At 37.9% G+C, this 22,355-nt stretch overlaps 1 protein-coding gene across 3 annotated transcripts; it reads left to right on the top strand.

Annotated features, from left to right (window-relative positions):
• The first annotated feature begins 91 nt into the window (after nucleotides 1-91).
• On the top strand, nucleotides 92-22,251 carry sympk (symplekin). 3 transcript variants are annotated; one of them, XM_067437756.1, is made up of 27 exons: nucleotides 92-228; nucleotides 2,051-2,154; nucleotides 2,268-2,333; nucleotides 2,421-2,474; nucleotides 2,572-2,645; nucleotides 2,739-2,865; nucleotides 2,948-3,197; nucleotides 5,053-5,223; nucleotides 5,313-5,552; nucleotides 5,663-5,814; nucleotides 7,958-8,108; nucleotides 8,232-8,457; nucleotides 10,413-10,563; nucleotides 10,653-10,888; nucleotides 11,711-11,792; nucleotides 11,891-12,004; nucleotides 12,080-12,227; nucleotides 13,442-13,602; nucleotides 15,336-15,444; nucleotides 15,540-15,640; nucleotides 16,328-16,418; nucleotides 16,582-16,683; nucleotides 17,493-17,680; nucleotides 17,817-17,993; nucleotides 19,003-19,119; nucleotides 21,454-21,696; nucleotides 21,788-22,251. In XM_067437756.1, the coding sequence occupies exons 2-27, from the start codon at nucleotides 2,062-2,064 to the stop codon at nucleotides 22,022-22,024; spliced, it is 3,861 nt and encodes a 1,286-aa protein (XP_067293857.1). In that variant the 5' UTR covers nucleotides 92-228; nucleotides 2,051-2,061; the 3' UTR covers nucleotides 22,025-22,251. The 3 variants fall into 3 exon arrangements, with proteins under 3 accessions (XP_067293857.1, XP_067293855.1, XP_067293856.1); XM_067437754.1 differs by having other exon boundaries at nucleotides 21,785-22,251; XM_067437755.1 differs by having other exon boundaries at nucleotides 92-238; nucleotides 21,785-22,251.
• The last annotated feature ends 104 nt before the right edge of the window (nucleotides 22,252-22,355 follow it).

Raw genomic sequence — 22,355 nt, 5'->3', positions numbered from 1 at the left:
TTTTCACTGTTACCGATATGTTCAATGCATAATAAAAAAATAAAAACAAACTCAATTTCCCATCAACCCCACGTTCACGTTCAACCCCGGAAGTAGATTCTTCTCTTAGCATGCCGTAAATCAATACTTTTCTATAATAATTGCTACGAATGGTCAATTTGCATCTAAGTGAATTATACGAACATGTAATTCCAACGTGTGAAGTTATCAAAAGAAGTTCCGAGTAAGGTAAAATACGGTTTGTGCTTTTTTTAATTTTCATGCCTAAAAGGTTGCTTAGCGTTAGTGCTAACTGGCTGGTTTTAACTCTAAATTTCTATTTCCCACATTTTATAAAATTTAAAAGGATTCATCTAGTAATTCCTCTTACTTTAAAATAAGTTTGATTTCTCTGTGATACTCATTTACTATTTTATGGCTGCCAGGAAGCCTGTTTTATACGATTAATTTATCAAGCTGCTGTTAGCCTAGTTCTGTATGAGACGTCAACGAGCTATTTTTCATTCATTTTCAGTAAGTACTAGTTTTAAAGTTACTTCAGCACTTATATCTGCTTCATGGTCAGTGTTTCCCCGACCATTTGTCTCGCTTAGTTGTATTCTAGTACCATTTGTTAAAGAGATTCAACACCTAATTGTTTTCATTTGTTTGAATGTTTCATTTTACACAAGTACATTATGTTTCAAAACATAATCCCAATGTGACATGTAATGACTACATTTGAATTACTTTGAATGTAGTCATTTTAACCAACAAGTTATGCAAGAAAAACGTCTATTTTTGCCTTTAAAGATGTAGACTAAAGTACTGTAAGTGTACTGTCTAAAGTAATATTACCTCGACATGAAGACATGACATTGCTATTATGTTTTCTGTCAAATTGTATGTTGAGTGCTACCGAAATCAATGATTCTTCATGAATTATGAAACACTATTGTATACAGCAATCCCAATTTGCTGTGTACTTCTGTACTGTAAAAGTAAAGAGCATCTTGCAGAACTACTAGTGTTCTTGCCTAAATAATCTTATGGTTTAATTGACATTTGTAGATTAGGGTGCAATTATTTGGCAATCTCTGCCATTATAAGTCTTATTTTTACCACATGCTTCATCACAATGATGAAGTTCTTTATAGACACACCTCAGATTTCTGCTTCTTTGACAGGTTTCTTGTTTTGTCTTGTGTTTGTGCTCCTTGTATTTAGTGAAGACACCACAGGTGAATGGGGTAAACGGGTTCTACAGAAGGGGGGTAGAGGTTTTAAATGCCAGGTGTTTCTAGATTAAGCACTACTTTGATGTGCTCAAGTTGTGTGTTTTTTTTGTGTGTGAAAACAGTGAATTCTGTTAAGTGGTATTTTTGATTTTATAATTATTGAGCATATTCCTCGATGCTCTGAATATCATTTAAGAAAAAAGACATCCCACATAGTGTGGACTAAGACTTTAGTGAATTTTGTTTTGTAGTATGTACATTAATCTAAATGAAGAATGTAGTTTGAGTTACAATTGTTCTTCCAGCCTCTAGTTAAATGTCTCGAGTTGTTGTTCACCGTGACTTTACAATTAGATCCAAATAATATCAAATCGAACAATCTGCAATATGGAATTTGCGCTCACCTTATTTCTTCATCTTAATTTAGAAATTCAACTCTGCATGTAAAGGAAGTTGCAATAGTCTTTTCTCTATTGTGACGTGTATCTGAGTAAAATGGCTTCCCAAACAAGCAGAAATGTGGGGTGGGAATTTTGTCCAAATGGAATTGTTTGGTTCATTGGATGGTTGTGGTTTGCTATGGGTTGGACAGGTTGTCCCGTCCTCACGCCAGTAAACACGTCATCAGAGAAGACGTCGCTGAAAGAGGGTGGGGGAGTTATTTTGATTAAATATTAAGAGGGCACATGAATTTAAAAAATGAAGAATTTAATAAATCTCTAATAATACTGAAATATTCTATAAAAAACAACAACAATTGTCCATTTTGATTTCATGGTGACTTTAATCATTTGTGAACCTTCTATTAATACCTCTCGTGCTCTTTTCTTTAGATATTCTTATAATGGCGTCCGGCGTGGGAGAACAAGCACATGGTAGCTCCCAGTTATTCAGCAATGAGGGAGATGCAGTCTCAGACATGACCACCAGCGAAAAGGTAACACACTGGCCAATCCCATCATTACTTATAACTGAGTTACACCAATAATTATTACGATTTTTGTATTTTTACAAATGTGACATTTGGCATGGACTGCTTTTTTCCATCAGGTGGTGGAATTGCTAAACCAGGCAGCCCTCATCTCTACAGAGGAAAAGCTTATTGTCCTCAAACAGGTTTTAAAATCCTTTCCATATGGTTGTAAATATTAAAATCAGATGTTTAGTGTTCATGTTTAATTAGTTATGTCCTTTTATTATTAGGTGCAGGAGTTGATTATCAACAAGGACCCGTCTTTGCTTGATAACTTTCTGGATGTAAGTTCCATAATCCATACAGTCTTCACCAGCTTGTGTAAATGTTGCCAGTACCGAAATTAAATTATTTTTTTCTGCTTTTATCCATCCTCAACAGGAAATCATCGCTTTTCAGACTGACAAGTCAATCGAGGTGCGAAAGTTTGTCATCGGATTCATTGAGGAGGCAAGGTGAGTGTTGGTTTGTGCACTTGTGAGCAGTAACACTCCAGTGCGTAACACTTTGATCAACACTTCATGACCAGCCGCTTTTCGTTTATTCAGCAAAAGAGACAATGAGCTTCTCCTGAGGTTGATTGCCAACCTGAACATGCTGATGAGAGATGATAGTGTGAATGTGGTAAAAAAGGCCATTCTGACGCTCACTCAGCTATATAAAGTGGCTTTACAGGTATCAGCCATTACACAGTATTTTTTGTTAAGCTGGGTTGATATTTTTAGGTGTCTGACTTAGTTTTTATTTGTTCTGTTAGTGGCTGGTGCGCACAAAGAGTGTCTCGGACATGCAGGAGGCATGCTGGGATATGGTGACCCAGATGAAAGGGGATGTTCTGGCATTGCTTGATTCCGATAACGACGGAGTCCGCACTCACGCCATCAAATTCACAGAGTCCCTCATTATCACTCTTTCACCACGGACATCCGATTCTGACACACCCAAGAAGCAGGAGGGAGACATCAGCCTGGACAAAATCCCCAAAGACCACTCATATATTCGATATGGTAAGAGCAGAAACACATTTCCAAACTCAAGCTTTTTTGTTAATTTTATATGGTGGCTGCGCGATTGTTGTTAGATTTCACTCACCAGTGTTTGAGCTAGAGGCTAAGTATAAGTCTAGAACAGATATATTTTCACTCGCCTTCCCTCGTCTTTCACTCTTTTTAAAGTGCTCTATTACATGCGCATATTTTGTATAAGTGTGAAGGTGCCTGTGTTTCTCTCCCATTCGTGAAGGGAGAGAGAGTGAGTTCATTTGGAATTATTCATCCTTTAAAGCAGTGGTGGCGAACTCCGGTCCTGGAGAGCCTCAGTCCTGCAGAGTTTAGCTTCCACTCTTATCAAACACACCTGAGCAAGCTAATCAAGGTCTGAAGGTTTAATAGAAAGCTGCAGGCAGGTGACTTTTTTTCAGGGTTGGAACTGAACTTCGCAGGACTGAGGCTCTCCAGGACCGGAGTTCGCCACCCCTGCTTTAAAGGGTTAGTTCACACAAAAATGAAAAGTCATTACTTACCCTAATAATTCACCCTCATGTCATTCCAAACCTATCAGACCTTTGTTTATCTTCTGAACACAAATTAAGATATTTTTGATGAAATCCGAGAGGTCTCTGACTCCTCCATAGACAGCAACACAACGACCACTTTCACAGTCCAGAAAGGTAGTAAAGACATTGTTAAAATAGTCCATGTGACTACGGTGTAACAACGCATGCGTGTGATGCTGATGCAGATTCTGGCCGATACAAAGCCAGCATTCTGACGTAGAACATGTCTTTACTACATGAACAGCGTCAGAGGATTGACACGGAGGAGAAAAAAATAGTTGCATAAAACCGTTATTTTTTTACACAAAAAGTATTCCCGTCTAGCTTAGGAATCTAGACGCACCCTAGCGGCAGCAAATTTAATCTGCCCGCGAGTGTCGTCTAGCAACTCCCAATACCCTTCTGAGCTGTATTCGCCTAACTCTTGCCGGACCAATCACATCGTGTATAGAGTCGGCGGGCGGGGCCATAATGACGACGGCCGAGTTGCGTTTGCGTGCTTCTAGTAACCACAGAAACTGGCGAACGGCGGCCTTTCGAATCAGCTTTGACCGCGACTCTGGAAGACTTGGAGTTAAGCTTTTCTCTGAGAAAAGAACAAAGAACGGCACTGAAGTCATTCTTAAAAAGGGAAGATGTATTCAGAGTTTAACCAACCGGATACGGTGAATGTTTAATCTATCAACAAGCTCTGTTTCACCTTCGTTGCTCCGGTTGGTTGTAGCTCTATCCTATCGCGTGCAGAGGGAGTTTGAAAGACAACCATTTGTCCCGCCCCTCGGATTGAGCCCTGTCAATGGTGAGTTTCCAGACCAAACATCTTGATGTGGGTCTGGCTTGTCAGGCTAATTCCCGTCACTTGATAACATTAAGGTTGAACCACTGTAGACACAGACTATTTAAACGATTGTCTTTAATACCTTTCTGGGCCTTGAAAGTGTTAATTCAATTGCTGTCTATGGAGAGGTAAGAGAGCTCTTGGATTTAATCAAAAAGATCTTCATTTGTTGAACAAAGATCTTACAGGTTTGGAGCAACATAAGGGGGGAGTAATTAATGATGGAATTTTCATTTTTGGGTGAACTATTCCTTTAAGAATATGCAGAAGCCACTGCCGGTTTCAATGGTAGTGATGAAGCTAATGCGAGCTCACCCTGTTTTGAATTCAGCAAATCAGTTCAATTGAACAGACAAATTTGATTAATAATCTTTAACCCAGCAAGTCTTACAAACATATTTTAATTCTCTCCTTTTGCTTTCTTTTTCTTCATTCTTCACCTTCCTCTTCCTTCATCTCTTGCTCTAAGACACCTTATGTGAGGAGGGTAAGTCGGCTCTGGAGCAGTTGTTAAAGTTCATGGTGCACCCTGCCATCTCCAGCATTAATCTAACCACTGCACTGGGATCACTGGCTACGCTGGCCAGACAGCGGCCCATGTTCATGTCTGAGGTGGTGCAGGCCTATGAGACGCTACATGGTGAGTTCTGTTTACTGACGTTATTCAGAGCATTGAACACTAATGTAATAATTTCTTTTGATCTTATTTGCTTCTGCTGTGTTCGCCAGCTAACCTGCCTCCAACTCTGGCTAAGTCTCAAGTGAGCAGTGTGCGCAAGAACCTGAAGCTGCACCTGGTTGCAGTGCTGAAGCACCCCAGCAGCGTAGACTTTCAGGGCCAGATTTCCACTCTCCTGCTTGACCTTGGTATGTCTCAGAGCGAGATTGCCCGCTGCACGCCAGCCATCGTACAACCACGTAAGAGACTCCACCATGAGCCCTACGTTGAGGGCAAGAGGATCAAGATGGGTGAGTGGCTATTTTAAATAGCTAAATGGCTCGTTGTTTGTTGTAGATCAAACAGTTGTTGGCACTGATTTTGAAAAGAAGGGAAAAAAATGCCTTGTTTGTGCTCTCAGAGGGTGCTCTAGGGGAGGATGATGAGGATAAGGAGGAACCAGCTCCCGTTGTCACCCCAAAACCGTCCTCCTCCGTTGGCACCCAATCAGCCATCGATCTCACTGCTGAGTTCCTGTTGCCTCTGCTGTCACCAGAGAATGTGGCCAACCTGGTGCGTACTGTGGCTACAGTTAGCAAGTGTGGTGTTCCTCTTGAGTTTTGTGTGTGGTAGTTTTAGTTTAGGAACTTACTTAACATGTATTTCTTTCTGCTGAAATAATAGTAAAAGTTTTATTATTATAAAATTGTTAAGTTTTCAGGTTAGTTTAAATAGATGTTTCTCGTTATAAATATGGTAAATTAATAATGCTGAAAAAAAGGGAACTTAAAGTGATGAAAATGAGTGACATATAGAACTGTAGTTTGTGTGGATTTCTTTTCCATTGATTTTTATTATATTTTAACTGCACACATGCATGCATTTACTGTACTTTACATTGATATTTATTCAGTAATAGCCAGTGTTGGGAACATTACTTTAAATTTTTTTATTAGTTATAGTTACTCACTACTTGTTCAAAAAAGTAACTGAGTTAGTAACTGAATTACTCTATAATGCGTTACTGTAAAAAAAATTGCTATAAGTCATATCATTTAGATTTTTTTTAACCAGTTTTCACAAGTCAATTGAAATTAGTAGAACAGACAAGTGTTTATAACTTTTTTTAAATGTTCAAATATGTAAAATAACTTGGATGCCCCCAATATTAAATGTTAAATGAATGAAATGGACACTACATAGAATAAATTATTATTATAAAACATTGTACAATCAAATTCAATACATTATTGTAAATATCAGTAATATAGTGGAACAATAAAACAAAATAAATTGTTTAGAACTGTAATATTTATTGCACAGACCCCAACGGGCCATCAAATAAATCTAAAAATGAATGATGCTCCTTAAGAAAAGTATACCAAAAATAGAAAATAATAATAAAAAATATATTAGCCTAATTTACATAGTTTTAGAATTTTAATGTGCACTACAAAGAGTCTGTCACACAACTGGTAGACATACTGTAGCCTGCTTGAAGTATTTTCTTCCTCACGAAAGTAAACAGTTTAACAAGAAGTGCTCTCAAGTATTGTTTGTATGGTGGGCTTACCCACTTTCTCATGAGAAGAACCTAGTTTTTGTTGCTTTAATGTCGTGGCTCTGTCTAATCCGGTAGCCAGAGCGTGTCTGATCGGATGTAAACCGCTTCAGTGAGCTCAATTATAGTAACGCGGCATTTTATTCTCAGTAACGATAACGGCATTGTAACGGGGGAAACAGTAATTAGTTTGATTACTTGTTACTGAAAAAATTAACGCCGTTATTCCCATCACTGGTAATAGCACCTCTATTTTTAGTCTTCTGTTATCATTTCATTAATTTTGTGGATTTTACTGTGAGCCGGTTTACTTTTTAGACAATGAAAACACTTGAGAACAGTGTAAATGAACACAGTGCAATGTTTTACTCTGACCCGGGCCGAGTCCAAAAACAAACTTGTAGCAAATCAGCAGGTAAGGGGCGTGTCTACTATTGAGGGTGAGGAGTGTGCTCAGTGCATGTCATTATTCAAAACACACGACACACAGGACAGACATTAGCCGAGAACTAATATATTCTGACTTTTGCTTGAATATGCTCGTGTCATGTTCGCTTGTTTGTAGTTGTCGCTTAGTTGTAATGTCATGCTTGTGTACTATCGAGTTGATCATGAGATCAGTTTGTGTTTTTGTGATGGAAGGGGTGACTTTTTCATTGAATATTCGACCTAGAGTTGTAACGCGTGATGCAGATTCTGCCATAGTCGTTGCCTGGGTTGCGTATGTGTGGGGCGGAGCTATCAAAATAGGGCCGAGACCCTTTTGGGGGTAGGGGCGTGTTTGTTTTGGTGATTTGAAATGAGAACAACGGTTACCAGAAAGCACTTACCCCACCTTTGAATTTAATAATCGCACTAAGCCATATTTATTTTGACTAATTGTGCAGTCCTATGTGTTTTATTAATTTATTTTAATTTTACATTTTTATGATTTCATTAATTATAAGCTTTTTATCAACCAAATTATTTTGCTCATTGTGGGTCTTTTTTTAAATTTTGAGACTTTAAAATTAGTAATCATTTAAATCTTTTTTGATATAAATCAAAACATTGGCAGAAACTTGTGGAGCTCTTTGTTGAGTAGCACACAGTCTTGCTTATTACTGCAACTTTCATGTTTGTTAACTGCACATTTTCTGCTTCCTTTCAATGCAGGTGCTCATCAGTATGGTTTACCTGCCTGAAGTGATGCCAGCCTCTTTCCAGGCCACCTACACGCCTGTAGAATCGGCCGGCACTGATGCTCAGATCAAACATTTAGCCAGGCTGATGGCCACACAGATGACTGGGGCTGGACTGGGACCAGGTGAGGTGATGGATATTTTGAAGGAAGGAGAGGAAACTCCTTTACAGGACAGCTGACAGTGAGGGGGGTTGTGCAAAGTGTAGCACTGCATGTTGAAAACCATCTTTCTCTCTTCCCACTCAGGGCTGGAGATGTGTAAGGCTCGAGATGAAGAGGTAAAGGAGGAAGAGGGAGGAGCGGCTGAGTCCAGCTCCAAAGATCCTCTCATCATCCGCAAGCTGTCTGCAGTGTCCCTCGGTCAAGCCATCTCAGTAGTAGGGGCGGTGGCTGCCTACAAGAGCCCCTTTACTGAAGAGGCACCTCAGATCAAGAAGCTTCCAGAACCCATTCTGCCCACCACACAGCCCAAGTAAGAGTGTACCCATAGCATAACATATACACATACAAGCAGTCCGGGCCGTACCCAGGATTTTCTAAATACCGAGGTCCAAATGAAAAAAAAACATTTAGCTCCTTTACATATGCATTTTAAGACATAAGAAAATCAAAGAATCAGCTAACTAGCTTTTAAACCATGTAAGTGTGCAGTATAAATTATTTTAAGAAGACAGATTTTTATAAATGAGAATCTGGTTAAATGTTGCAAAAAAATTTGACTCCAAATTAGAAAATCAGAAGATCTGTTTTGTTGTTAAATTGAGCCAAAGAAGACATATGTGTGACTCCATCTTTGAAAACCTAGCTTAAGTTAATTTTTGGGATTTACATTATATAAAGAACATTATTTGAATATATAACCTTGACATATTTAATGTTGAATGAGTAAGATCATGTCAAAGATAGAAATCAATGTGAAAATATAACCAATGAGTGTAATCAAAATTTGGTTCTCCTAATCTCAATATTAGATTATGAGACTTTAGCCAGGATTTCACAGACAAGAATCACATTATGTGTAGCAATTAGGAATATATTGTAGGCTAATGTTTTTTCTATTCTGAGCACAGGGGGCTACCTGCGCTTTCTGTCTCATCGCCATCATCTTCTCTCTTTATTTTTCCCCCAGTCTCCTTCTCTTGCCATGTATATTTTCTCTTTTCAAAGCTGAGCTTTATTTGTCTTTATTTCATTTTCGACTGTATCGGTAAAAACAAAGTTGTAAATGTAAATTTACTAAAGGATTCCAGGAAAACCAGGTAAAGAAAACGTTATTAGTTTGCATCCCTGATTATTAAGCGCTCTCGCGGTGTTGTGATGTCAAACATCAGTCGCTGTTCGAAGCGCCGGTTGGTGATTGTGGCATTTGTCCCGCCTCTCCTCCACTGTGATTGGACATTGATATTCACCCAAAGTTGAACTGTGGACGCTCAACGCGTAAAAATTGACAAAACCTGCCAGCTGTTGCCGCTATTAAAAAGTGCGGCGCATCCATTGGAAACAATTGAAAACATACGCCGGGCGAGGCGAGAACACTTGTTTGTACACGCTGCCTTAATAAGCTATTATTTTGCAACTTCTATTATGTACACCTCGGAGAATTACCGAGGTCCGGACCTCGGGGACCTCAATGGTGGGTACGGCCCTGCAAGCAGCTATAAATACGGAAATGGATATTAGTTGAAGTTGAAAATGTCCTCTTTAAATACTGTCTAGTTAAGGGGCTCACTACATTTCCAAACAGAAACATACCGTTTGTGTGGTTTAAAGCCGTACTTCAGCGCTGGGAAGATGAATCTGTATTTAAACTGGGTCATTAATGTAGTAGAAATGTGAAACTATTTTTGAATTTGGTGCTTTCTAGACTGAGAAAAGACAGAAAATGTATTTGTCTCATGGGGATGAAAGTCAACAATTCCCAGAATGCTTCGCTGCCCTGTGAGGCCACTACCAAAGCCACCACTACTGGATTACTGGATCACTTTCCCACTGCGTTCATTTTCATAAAATCAGTTTAGTTAGAGAACAGACATTAGAATTAAAAACCGAACGTGTCTGTTCAATATATAATGTGATTTTGCCGCTGAGGGAATGTCACAGCACAAACGCTGCAGGAGTCAGATTACATTCACCGTGATGAATGAGCGCTCCTGATGAGAGCTGAGGTAATCACAACCGCGCTCGCAGCAGTCATTTACAGCGTATGTTCAGTCCTGCGCGTTTTCAGTTCATGCCTTTGGAAGCTTAACTTTCATTTGAAACCCTCACTTTGCTCCACACCGCTCCGTTTACATGAATGCCTGCGGCCGCGGGGGTACGATCATTCGAATACTCCAGGGTTTCAACTGATACAAAGTCATATGCTAATTGCTGAAGTAACCCTTTAATTGTTTCTTTTTGTTTTTCTCCCCATTAACCCTTATTCAGAGCTCTTGGTGCCAGTGGCAGAAAAAAAGTGTTCAAATTGGCGGACGTGGTGCAGCCGTTTTCAGCTGCTCAGATCGAGAAACTTACCAACATGGCCATTAAGCGGATCCTCCAATCAGAAAAGGCCATTGCACAGACTGGGATGTCCCATGTGAGTGCTTTTGGAGGCTGTTCTATGCATACTGTCTCGGCCACCATGTCCACTTATCTAAATCATCTGTGTGTTTAATCTTATCCCAGGTCCGTGTGAAGTTGCTTGCACGCTTGGTGACCCAATTTGAGGGAGGGAAGAAAAAAGACTTGTTACAGTTTATCTTGGAGGATATGCGGAGCAGAAGTGAGCTGGCCTTTTCCCTGCTGTACCACGAGTACAATGAATACCTGAGTCAGCAGCCCTCCAGCTCTCTGGACAGCTATGAGCACTGTCTGTTCACACTTCTGTCTGGCGTGCAGGAGAAACCTGAGCAGAGGGATGGGTGAGATTTATTCATCAACATGATACAATCAGTGAATGAAAATAGTTCATCAAAAGGTTTTATGTGCATTCCCATGCCGATACAATGTTTGTTATACATTAGGTTTTCTTAAACTTGTCAGACTCAATATATAAACAATTTAAAATATATATATATTTCAATAATTTAACAACCCGTTCACAGTTCTCTCATCGGTAAATGGTCACATGATATGCGGGTGAACGTAAAATATTTTATCTTTTTTTAGTGTTTTATTTTGATTTATTTAAATTTCAAATGATTCGTTTATTGTAATTTTACATTTATATGAATTAGGTATTTCATTAACAGTTTTTAAAACCATCAAATCAAAATAACTTTTTAGGGAGACAATTACTTGGTCCATTTATCTTTTGAATGGGTAACATTTAAAGATGCATAATATTTGTTTTTTATTTTAAGATTTTGGGTTAAAAGTTTAGTATAGTATTAAGGAAAATGCATAGTTTTTTGTCGTTTTTTTTTATTTTATTGCCTTCATTAGTTAATTTCAAATGGTCCTGCATTGACAAATTCATTTTTACAAATATTAAAGTACAAATATTTCACATAGTCTCTCAGTTAATTAGAATTTGTGATCATAAGAAATAATTGCCAAAATGCTGTTTATAATGATTTTGGATGATTACATGTCACCCTGTGGGACATTTCAAATGTCCAAATATGTTTCGTTGCCCTCTATCCAAATTCAGTGTTTTCATGTGAACTAAACACTTTAACCTCTGACAAATATTTTGGCATGTTTAAAACATCTGCACTATTCCTGAATTTAATTGATCTCAGGCTCTTCACCAAGCTTGTGTTGGAGGCTCCGGTGATTACAGACTCGGCACTAGAGGTGATTCAACGCTACTGTGAGGATGAGGTCAGTCACTCTTCTAAACAAACCCCCGTAAGTTTCTGATGCCATCATTTAAAAAGTTCAGTACATATAAAATCATGGTTTCCTCACTTGTCTTTCAGTCACGTGTTTACCTGGGCATATCCACCCTAAAGGAGCTCATTCTCAAACGGCCCTCCAGACAGTACCAGTACCTCAATGTCCTTCTGAACCTCAGCTCTCATGAGAAAGAAAAGGTTAATCTCCAAAGTCTTTCATTGTTGCATAAAATAATTTCATAGTATTATAATAACAATCCCAATGTTGTTCAGGTGCGGTCGACTGCCCTCAGCTTCATCAAGCGCATGTATGAGAAGGAACATCTGAAGGACTGTATTGAGAAATTCGCTCTCACCTACATGCAGTTTCTGGTCCACCCAAACCCACCTTCTCTTCTGTTTGGAGCAGCAGAGGATACAGGTTCAGAGACTTTATCTAGTCTTCAGATTTGTGATATAATTGTGCTCTGTACTTATACTAGTTCACCCAAAAATTAACCTTTTCTCATAGACTTTTGTTCATCTTAAAACCAAATTAAGATGTTTTGAATTAAATAATATAGATTTCTGTCCCTCTATTGAAAGTTAATTAATCCAAAACTCTTTACACTTCAAAACATTCATTAAGAGACTGTAAAATAAATCCATATTAATTGAGTAGTTTAATCCAGATCTTTTGAAGAGACACAATCACTTTACATGATGAACTTGTAAGGGCCGCCCAAATCGTCCCAATGGAGGCTAAATACCCAGAACCAGATACATACCCAGAACCATTTGAAACTCTTTCAAATGGAAATACCAGTTCACAATAGGAATTTGCATTGATCAGGTCCTATAGACTTGATTAGAAGAGAGGCCAAATGGCTGAAAGCCACACCCACCATACACCAAGGAAAGATATCTTTAAACTCTTAAAACGTTTAGGATGTTCTAGTTTACTTCTGTGGAGTTGAGATATTTGTACCAGTCGCACTGAGACATTTCAAATGATATCAAACACATATAATACTGCATCGTGAGGATTGACATCGTAACAAAGAGATTTCTGGTGCATTTCAGGTGATCTCAAGTTTGGGGGAATTTTCATGTGAAAGGACAGGCATGTAATTTAGAGTCATTCATAGATGATTCACTCAGTGTGATGTCGTCTCGGACAGAGACTCTAACTGTATGAATGAGTTCAGATGCTAATTTCCTTTGTTTTCTCAGAGTGATTAGACATTTCCAGCATCTACTAGCTTTTTCCAGCCTTACAAACCGATGTAATTTAATTTATAGTAGTAATTATATGTTTAATTTAATTTAATAGTGAGACTTGGATTAAACTGCTCGGTTTATTTTGCAATCTCTTTATGAACCTTATAGGTGAATAGGTTTTCAGTGGTGGGAAAGAAATCTCAGATTTCATTAAAAATATCTTTATCTGTGTTTCAGAGATAAACAAAAGTCTTATGGGTTTGGACCGATGTAAAGAGTAAATGATGAGTTGATGACAGAATACTAATTTTGGGTGAATTATCCTTAATTTAGAAAGAAACTTTATCATTACTTTAATAACATGGTGTAAACTGAGCTCAACTGTGTGCTATGTTCTAATATAATGGTGACTTTTGTCAATCCTGCACACCTCAGAGGTAGCAGCTTCCTGGACAGAGGAGACTGTGCGGCAGTGCCTTTACCTCTATCTCTCTCTCCTGCCCCTTAACCATCGTCTGGTGCACGAGCTGGCTGCTGTCTACACCGAGGCCATCGCCGACATCAAACGCAGTGTGCTCAGGGTCATCGAACAGCCTGTAAGACCTTCTCATCCTCTAGAGACCCTGATATACTCACTCCAGTGTTTATTTTCTGAAATGCATGGCCAACAGCATACTGTTAGCGAATATCCTAACAGTGCCCACTATAGCTGTTTGTACTACGTCACCATATAATACATTTGCATAATACCCACCTGCTGGCTCAAACTAATATTCTTAAGCAGTACAACCACAATCTGTGTTCTCACCGTTTTTCCAATGACTGCTTATTTAACCATGCATTTCAGAGTTTTATGACGCCTCTGAAATGTAAAAAAAATACAAAGTCTGGTCGATCATCTTATTCTTCATGACATTATTGCAACATAGCGTAGCTACAGTAGTTTTTACTGCGCCTGTTTACAGCACTGGCTGCTGAATTTCGGGAGTTATGGTAAGGGGCATTACAGTTCTGACACACAGTCTTAGTGGTTGACCATCACAATAAACTGCTCTTTTCGGAGATAGGTTTTAAAGAAACTGAGGCCCCGTCCACACGGAGACGCGTTTAGCTGTATACGTATAAATGTTGTACCGTATCAGCGTTTCGTCCACACGGATCCGGCGTTTTAGAAGCATGCATCCGATTTTTTTCGAAACCGGGTCCCAAAGTGAAAGAGGTAAGGGATACAACTACGGGCACTGGGCATGCGCACATCAATATCGTGTCATTTAATTAACGTATCTGCATTATTGTAAGGGTATGTTTTGGGTTGGGGTAGGTGTAGGCGTTAATAAAACACATCTGTTAAGTAGCAAATGTATTTAAAAAGATCGGATTGGGAAAGCGCTGGCTTCGTGTGGACAGGGCCTGAAACTAAATAATGTATTTTTTTGAGCGTTTAATCATGTAGTAGAACAAAATTATGAACCTAAATGAGCATAATTAAGTTTGTTAAACCAGTTAAGTTTACTATTATTTGCTAACTAATATTTAGATATTTTATTTCAGCTTTATTTTAGTTAAACTGCCCCTATTATGCCATTCTTGTATAACAGGTTTACATGCATCGAAGGTCAAAAGATGCTTTCATTTTCTCATAAGCAGTGTCTGAAATGGTTCCATAAAGCAATCGGTTTCTCTAAAACTCTTCTATCCAAGAGCATACATACATGCTCTGATTGGTCTGATGGACCAGTCTGTTGTGATTGGTGTACCGCTTATGGTGTCTGTTGGAAATGAAACTTACTTCATGAAATGAAAGTTACTTTGAAGAGTAATACATTACAATATTGCGTAGCTCCCTTAAAAAAGTAACTTCTTGCTTTACTTAGTTACTTTTTAAGAAAAGTAACAGCAGTATTACTTTTGCATTACTTTTTTCTTTTTTTTTTTTTTTACTTTTTGTGAGATGAGTAAATGCTCACATTTAGTCTAGTACTGCAATCATCATCTTTTTCACACAAAAAACCTCTGCACTTTTACTCACAATTTCTTAACATGGAAAGATCTGTCAGTCAATAAATGGTAAAACAAAGTAACTTGTGTCATTTATTTAAAAAGGTAACTGATATTTTGTTAAATAAATTGTCAATTTATTCAGTTTAGTTTATTTCAATTTAGTTACTTGATAAAAGTAATCTGATTACATAACTCTAGTTACTTGTAATCCATTACCCCCAACACTGAATTGCAGCTCTTCCTCAGCACTTGTATGGACAGTGACAATTGCATCAGTTTTATTATTGTCATTTTAATTGTTTTGTTTTATCAATGTTTTTTTCTATAGATAAGAGGAATGGGAATGAGCTCTCCTGACCTGCTGCTTCTGGTGGAGAACTGTCCTAAAGGAGCAGAGACGCTGGTCACTCGCTGTCTGCACATACTCACTGATAAAGGTGTGTGTGGATGTGAAAGAGAAAAAGAGCGTGTGTCATTATATGCATCTCTGAATAGTAAATGTAGACCTTTGTGGGTTGTATCGTTTTCACAGTGCCCCCATCTCCTGAGTTGGTGGAGAGAGTGAGGGATCTTTATCATAAGCGAGTGCCAGATGTTCGTTTCCTCATCCCTGTTATCAACGGCCTGGAGAAGGTTCGTCTCATGAGTTTGCCATTAGTTTAGAGTTGTTGTTAGACAAGTGAAGTGCTTGCAATTCTCTTACACAGGAGAAAAACTGGAACTCACACCCTTAAAGTTTAAAGTCACTCTGAACACGGCTCAACCTGTTAGATTTTACATCCAGAACAATCTATTTTAAGGCTGTTAAAAATAATTGTGTACAGATTTTTGTTATTTATTGCAGTTAATCACACCTAAGATTAACATTTGTAATCTTAAATATATTTTCACATAAGAGTGCTGCAGTGACGTTATATTTTTGCAGGCCAACCTGAATTTCCTGACCTAAACTGCCAATTATCAGATTTGATTTTTTTGACAAAATATTAATTCTATTTCAACGACTTTGATTTTAAGTAAACTTAAAACAACATGTTTTTTTCTTTGTCAGTATTCCATCAGCTCCTTCTGTTAGAGAGCTGTTGGTAAATTTTTCCTAACTTTCAATTTTATTTTGCATATACATTGTCACAGTTAAATGTGTGTTCATAATTGCACATACACCCGCTTTCTGTAATCACTGAGACGAGCCGGTTACTAACAGGATCAGAAACGGTCAGCATGATACATTTGCCTTTAAAAGGCATTTAAAATGGCTTTAAGTTTGAAAGGGCTCTGTGGAGACTGAGTTTATAATGGTATCTTGATTGTGTCAAACAGAACGAGGTGATCCAGGCTCTACCCAAACTCATCAAACTCAATCCCATCGTGGTGAAGGAGGTGTTCAACAGACTGCTGGGCACTCAACACAGTAATACCTGCTGACTCTCTTGTGCATGTGTGGTGATGATAAAATACAATGAAAAGCATGTATTATAGGTTGACTGAAGTTCTTTTCAGAAGGATGTTGTGTCAGTGTCATGTTTTGCCGTAGATCAGTTGAATTCTAGTGAACTTGAGATTCTTTTCTGTAGGTGAGGGCAGTTCCTCCATGTCTCCACTCACTCCTGGAGAGCTCCTCATCGCCTTACACAACATTGACTCCTCCAAGTGTGACATGAAGTCAATCATCAAAGGTATCCTCCACACAAGTCCCTATCTAGCCTTTTACTAAAATTAAAATAAATCCTTCAGTTTGACATTGATTTCAACACTTTTATATAAATGTAATTATTTAAATAAATGAAATTATTAATTATTTAAATATTTATTTATTAGGTCTTAATTAATTGTATTAACTATAATACTGATCTGCCAACATTGTCGCTATATGATAAATTAAAATAAGCTGATAACATCACTGTTTTCTCCAGAACGACTGTACAGCCGAATCAAATTTTGTTCCAATATTGTCCTGTTTAACACTGAAGCTGCTTTTAAACAACTGTCATTGTAAAAGCGCTATATAAAAAAAATAAAAATAAAGAGCAGCTCAAACTAGTCTGTTTTAAGACATGCTGTCATTTGGCAGTTGAATAATGGAACAAATACCAGCAAATTGATAAGAGCAAATCTTAATCACCTTGCATGAAAATCCCCCCACACCCCATCATTTTGTGTCTGAAAGGGAAACTCCTACAAATGCTTCAGCAAAAAAATGACTTTTCAGCTCTAATTTTTGTATTTTTTGTCTTTAGTAAATCATGACGGTAGTTATGTAATTAAAAAAATCAAAAATACTTTCTTCATATTGTGATGGTTTAATCGAAATTGTAGGTTCAAAACAAATATCCTAATTAATAGTTTGTTTAATTTAGTAGTTTAATTAGTTAAATTTGGTGTAGTTTGCAATCAAATCGCATCAAAATAATTTGAAAAGATGTCTTAAATGACTCCATTGTTTTTTTTACCTCTAACTGTGGGTGTCGTTCTTTCCCCCCTGTAGCCACTAACCTGTGTTTTGGGGAGAAGAACGTGTACACGTCCGAGGTGTTGGCCGTGGTGATGCAGCAGCTGATGGAGCAGACCCCTCTCCCCATACTGCTGATGCGTACGGTCATCCAGTCCCTCACTATGTATCCTCGCCTGGCTGGCTTCGTCATGAACATCCTAGCTCGACTCATCCTCAAACAGGTCAATGGACGGAACCCTTCATACTCATAAATGGCACAGTTGTTTACCAGTGCCAATAATCTCATACTCATCTCAGATTTTATAATCTTGTGCTGATAAGCCTGTACGCTGATTGACTGTTGATTTGATTGTTCAGGTGTGGAAGTATCCTAAAGTTTGGGAGGGCTTTGTGAAGTGCTGCCAGCGCACCAAACCCCAGTCCTACAATGTTCTCCTCCAGCTGCCTCCACCACAATTGGCCAGTGTGTTCGAGCGCTGCCCGGAGATGAGGGAGCCCCTCCTGCAGCACGTGCACTCCTTCACCCCTCACCAAGTGTGTATCGCCAAAGTGTCAGGTTTTGTCCCAAATAGGTAGTGTTGTCAAAAGTACCGACTTTGGTACCTAGTCGGTACTGAAATGTGACAAAAATGTAACTCTTTTAGCACTGTTGAGCGGAATCATGAACGGCTTTTTAAAAACATTGTAAATATACATCAATGATGCTTTTCATTTAGCACTTACGCACAATGGTCAGTCAGAGGCGTTTACAATTCCGCTCAACAGCACTCAAAGTGTCACTGTTTTAAAATTTCAGTACCAACTTGGTACCAAATTTGGTACTTTTGACTACACTACAAATAGGTGTCATCTGGGAAATGAATGGCTACTGAGACTAAAATCCTAAATGTATTCACTGCTGAATAAAAGTATTAAGTCATTAATTTAAATCTCACTTACAGTACCCAAACTTTGGAATGCTAGTGCATCATTATTTCCACAAAAATATTAAACAGCGAAACCTGTTTCCAACATGGATAATAAGTAATATTTCTCGAGCCCCAAATCAGCATAGCACGATTTCTGAAGGATCATGTAACACTGAAGACTGGAGTAATGATGAAGAAAATTCAGCTTTGATCACAGGAATACATTTAAATATATATATATATATATATTAATTATTGGACTGTTGAACCGAATTATTGGACTAATTATTGAAGTGGTGAAGTAAAATAAGGCTAATTTGAAATTTATAATAAAAATGTCAATCACATAAAATTACGTAAACTAAAATCGAATTAAACAGAAAATATAAAAATACAATTCAAAATGAGTAAATAATATAATAGTTTACAACTAGTGCTAAAATAAACTGTTACTTGATGCATAAAACATGCACAGCATGCAAAATATTTTCTTTTAAATTGTATTATAATGCTATTCCAAAACATCAATATGAATAGTATGAAAAGTGGAAAAAACGTGCATTCAGTCTTTATGAGAACTTTAGTTATTAAAATGTTACTTCTAAATAATGTTTATTATATATTTGTTTCTGTAGCAAGCCCACATTCCAACTTCTATAATGACTGTTCTGGAGGCCAACAACAGGAAGCCGGAGCCAGAACCACAACCTGAACTTCAACTTCCAGAAGTAATAGAAGAGAGGGAGCGAGAGGTATGTTGTGATGAAGTAGTGACAGATCTTTTCTTCTATATTGTGACATACATACAAGTAACAGATAGTAACAGATTATCGAAGAAGAAAACAATTATATTTATTGATTGTTAATTGGATTTTAAGATGTGGGCATTGCACAAATGTGAATGCAAGATGGCAATTGATAATGGAGGGGGTGGGTTTAAAGGTGCCCTAGAATGATTTGAAACAATATGTTAAAATGTTTAAATTGTTCTCTGATATCTACATAGAGAGATGTGGCTTATTTAAGGTCAAAATTTGTCCAGACACAGTTTTACAGGTCCATTTACAACCCTTAAAATTGTCCCTAGGATGTAATCCTCTGTTTTTGCCTTATTTGGAAGAGTCATGGATATTAATGCAGAGTTCTGCTCTGATTGGCTGTTTCACTCCACTGCTGCTCAATGACAGCTAAAACATCTACCATCCGTCATGGCAATGATTTTACAATGATAGCTTCTGAACTTTGAATCACGAGTGCGCAAATATGTTGTTTTTACAGTAACGTTATAGTTTGACAGTAGAGTACTGATTTAAATGTCGATTTATTTAGCCAAACAAAATAATATAGAAGCCACAATAGTCAGTGTCATGTTTACTACTCACCCGCCGCAAAATAATCATACTTCAGTTCTCAAAAATCTATATTTATTTAACAAATTGACTAGAAGCCTTGTCAAATGACTATCGTTTCAACTTAGATGGTGGAGAAGGGAATGTTAGCTAGAAGGACCGAGTGAGCGATCTGTAAGCAACTAAACAGTAGTAGTAAATGTAGTTAGTTTCTGAGTTATGTTTTAATGATGAAATATAGGCTAATTTATATTTAGATCCATCAAAAGGGATCGACATGCGTATCTACTGTTGTATTTTATGACAACACTGGCAGGAAATAATATGAACCTTTATCATTTGACAAACTGTTATGTGAGCTACTTGGAGTGTCCAATTGTTATTTTACTAGCATCTTGCGTTGAATCTAGACAACACAGGGGATATTATTGTAATTTATCTTACTAAGAAACTTTCAATGTAATCCGAAATTTTATATTTGAAATTTTATATTGAATTTTATCATCTATTTAGCAGTCTTGGTCAGTTTGTTTGGTGTACGCCTGGGTTCTGATGGTAGTGTTCACACTTATTCAACTGAATCACACTAACTGAAAAATCGCACCAGGGTTCACTTTAACCAAACCAAACAAGCCAACTGTGAACACACTCTTAGTACGGTGCATTTAGCCCAGCACACAGTATTGGTTTGGATGTCACAAAATATCACAAAATATGTTATGCAAGCTGTTTTTTGTTTTGTGTATTTAGGTTCAGTGTTAAAAATGATAGAGTGAACTGATTAAGCTTATTGCTGTTTATTTATTTTATGTGCAGCTTGTCAGTAAAGCACGGCTTTGTGATCAGTAGTGAATGCTGCTCCATCTGAAATCACATCTGAGTTTGAGTCACTTATAACATGCATTTGAAAAGGCAACACACCTCAAACATCTTTACAAACATGGGAAGCATTTATAAACCTCTTGTCCAACAAAATACATTTAATAACATGTTTTTACTTCACAGTCACTTCACAATGACAGTTGAGTGTTTAAAAACATCCTTCTGTGAGATGATGTGGCTTCTTACACAGAATAAGCCACACAACATATTATTTCATAAGCAGTCTATGAAGTGATAAAGGCGGTGGATTAGGTTTGACTCAGATAAACCATATATTGTTGTAGTCGTGTGTTTATTAGTCATGTTTAATCCAGTCAAAGTGTTTCAATCTTTTGTTTATTCAACTACAGCGACAGTATGATGCCTATAGGGATTTCCTGGAGTTATCTTACTTCTGCAGTGCATATTCTGAGTTTCTGCATGAGATGGAGAGCAGAATTTACTACTGATCACAGAGCCATGCTTCACTGACAAGCTGTGCATAAAATAATCGCAGCCTTTGCCAAATCACATGCGGTTTAATTTTGATTAATCATGCAGCCCTAGTGTGAATGGCAAGCAAACCAGGACTTAATGGGTTCACTGGAAGATTGACTTTCTAATGAAATATAAATTCACTTTTTTTTCTTTTATCTCTTATAACATGTAGGACTAACATGCATTTACAAAATAGACGGGTGAATTTTCATTCCACACTGACTTTGTGCGGTCACATAGAAATCCATGCGATCCGCGAATTTGTGTGAAAGTGAAAGATTTTCCCACCAGATTTTGCAACCAGTTGATTTTTATTGATAATCTTTGGCTAACCCTGCAAATAAAATGCTCTTTTTTTGTCCACTTATGTTTGTTAAGGTGCCAGTACCAAAGCATATATCAATGCCTGCACCAGTAAAACAAGCAGAACCTCCAGCCCCGACACCCGTAGTGTTTACCGAACCTCCAGCACCAGCACCAGCACCAGCACCATCACCATCACCTCCACCGCCACAACAGATCCCAGCCAGGAGGGAAGAAGTAGAAGAGCCCATGGAGCAGGAAGAACCAGCCCATTCTACTCCGGAGCTGGAAGAAGCATCATCTGAATCAGCATTGCAGGTACAATTTTATCATTATCATCATCATTGCAGACCAGTACAAGAGTCAATAGCACCGGCTGACCCATAACTTTAACTTTAACTTTAAGCAGATGGAGGTGTCTGAGGAGGCATCACAGTCCAGCTCCATCACAGAAAAAACAGAAGAGCCCATGGAAGAGTCAACTGCTAGACCTGCGGATGTGGCTGCCCAACCCGAAGAGGAGACTGAGGATGTTGTTGCAGAAGAAGAAGAAGAAGAAGAAGAAGAAGCAGCCGAAGAAGAAGAAGAAGAAGAAGAAGCAGCCGAAGAAGAAGCAGAAGAAGACGAAGAAAGCAGTGTGGACTGATGCCATTTGAAATGAGGCTGAATGAAGGCACTGACTTTGAGATGACATCTCATTCTATACAGCATTGTTCAGTGTATCCGAAAGTTAGAAGTAAATATAAAAAAACTAAATTTTGGTTCATTATAGGTTGACTTGAAATTAGTTGGAGAATAAATAGATTTTGTATGAGCCACTGTGTTTTCATTTCTAGAATAAAATATGTCCAACAAACAAAAATGAGAAACTAATCATTGGTCTCTGTGCTTTATTCTACTTCAGTCTGTCATGATTATGTTAATGTTAATGTCGACAGTCCTGTCAGAGTAAAGAAGCTGCTAGGCAACACGTTTGT

This window comes from Pseudorasbora parva, chromosome 3 (assembly GCF_024679245.1).
Source record: "Pseudorasbora parva isolate DD20220531a chromosome 3, ASM2467924v1, whole genome shotgun sequence".
Classification (NCBI taxonomy): Eukaryota; Metazoa; Chordata; class Actinopteri; order Cypriniformes; family Gobionidae; genus Pseudorasbora; species Pseudorasbora parva.
The sequence above is the reverse complement of the archived record's forward strand: the minus strand, read 5'-3'. Positions and strand labels throughout refer to the sequence as shown.

Coding starts and splice junctions, on each gene's coding strand:
- sympk (XM_067437754.1), top strand. CDS start 2,062: ATGGCGTCCGGCGTGGGAGAACAAGCACATGGTAGCTCCCAGTTATTC. Junction 2,155..2,267: donor ACATGACCACCAGCGAAAAG/GTAACACACTGG, acceptor TTTTTCCATCAG/GTGGTGGAATTGCTAAACCA. Junction 16,419..16,581: donor ACTGCTGGGCACTCAACACA/GTAATACCTGCT, acceptor TCTTTTCTGTAG/GTGAGGGCAGTTCCTCCATG.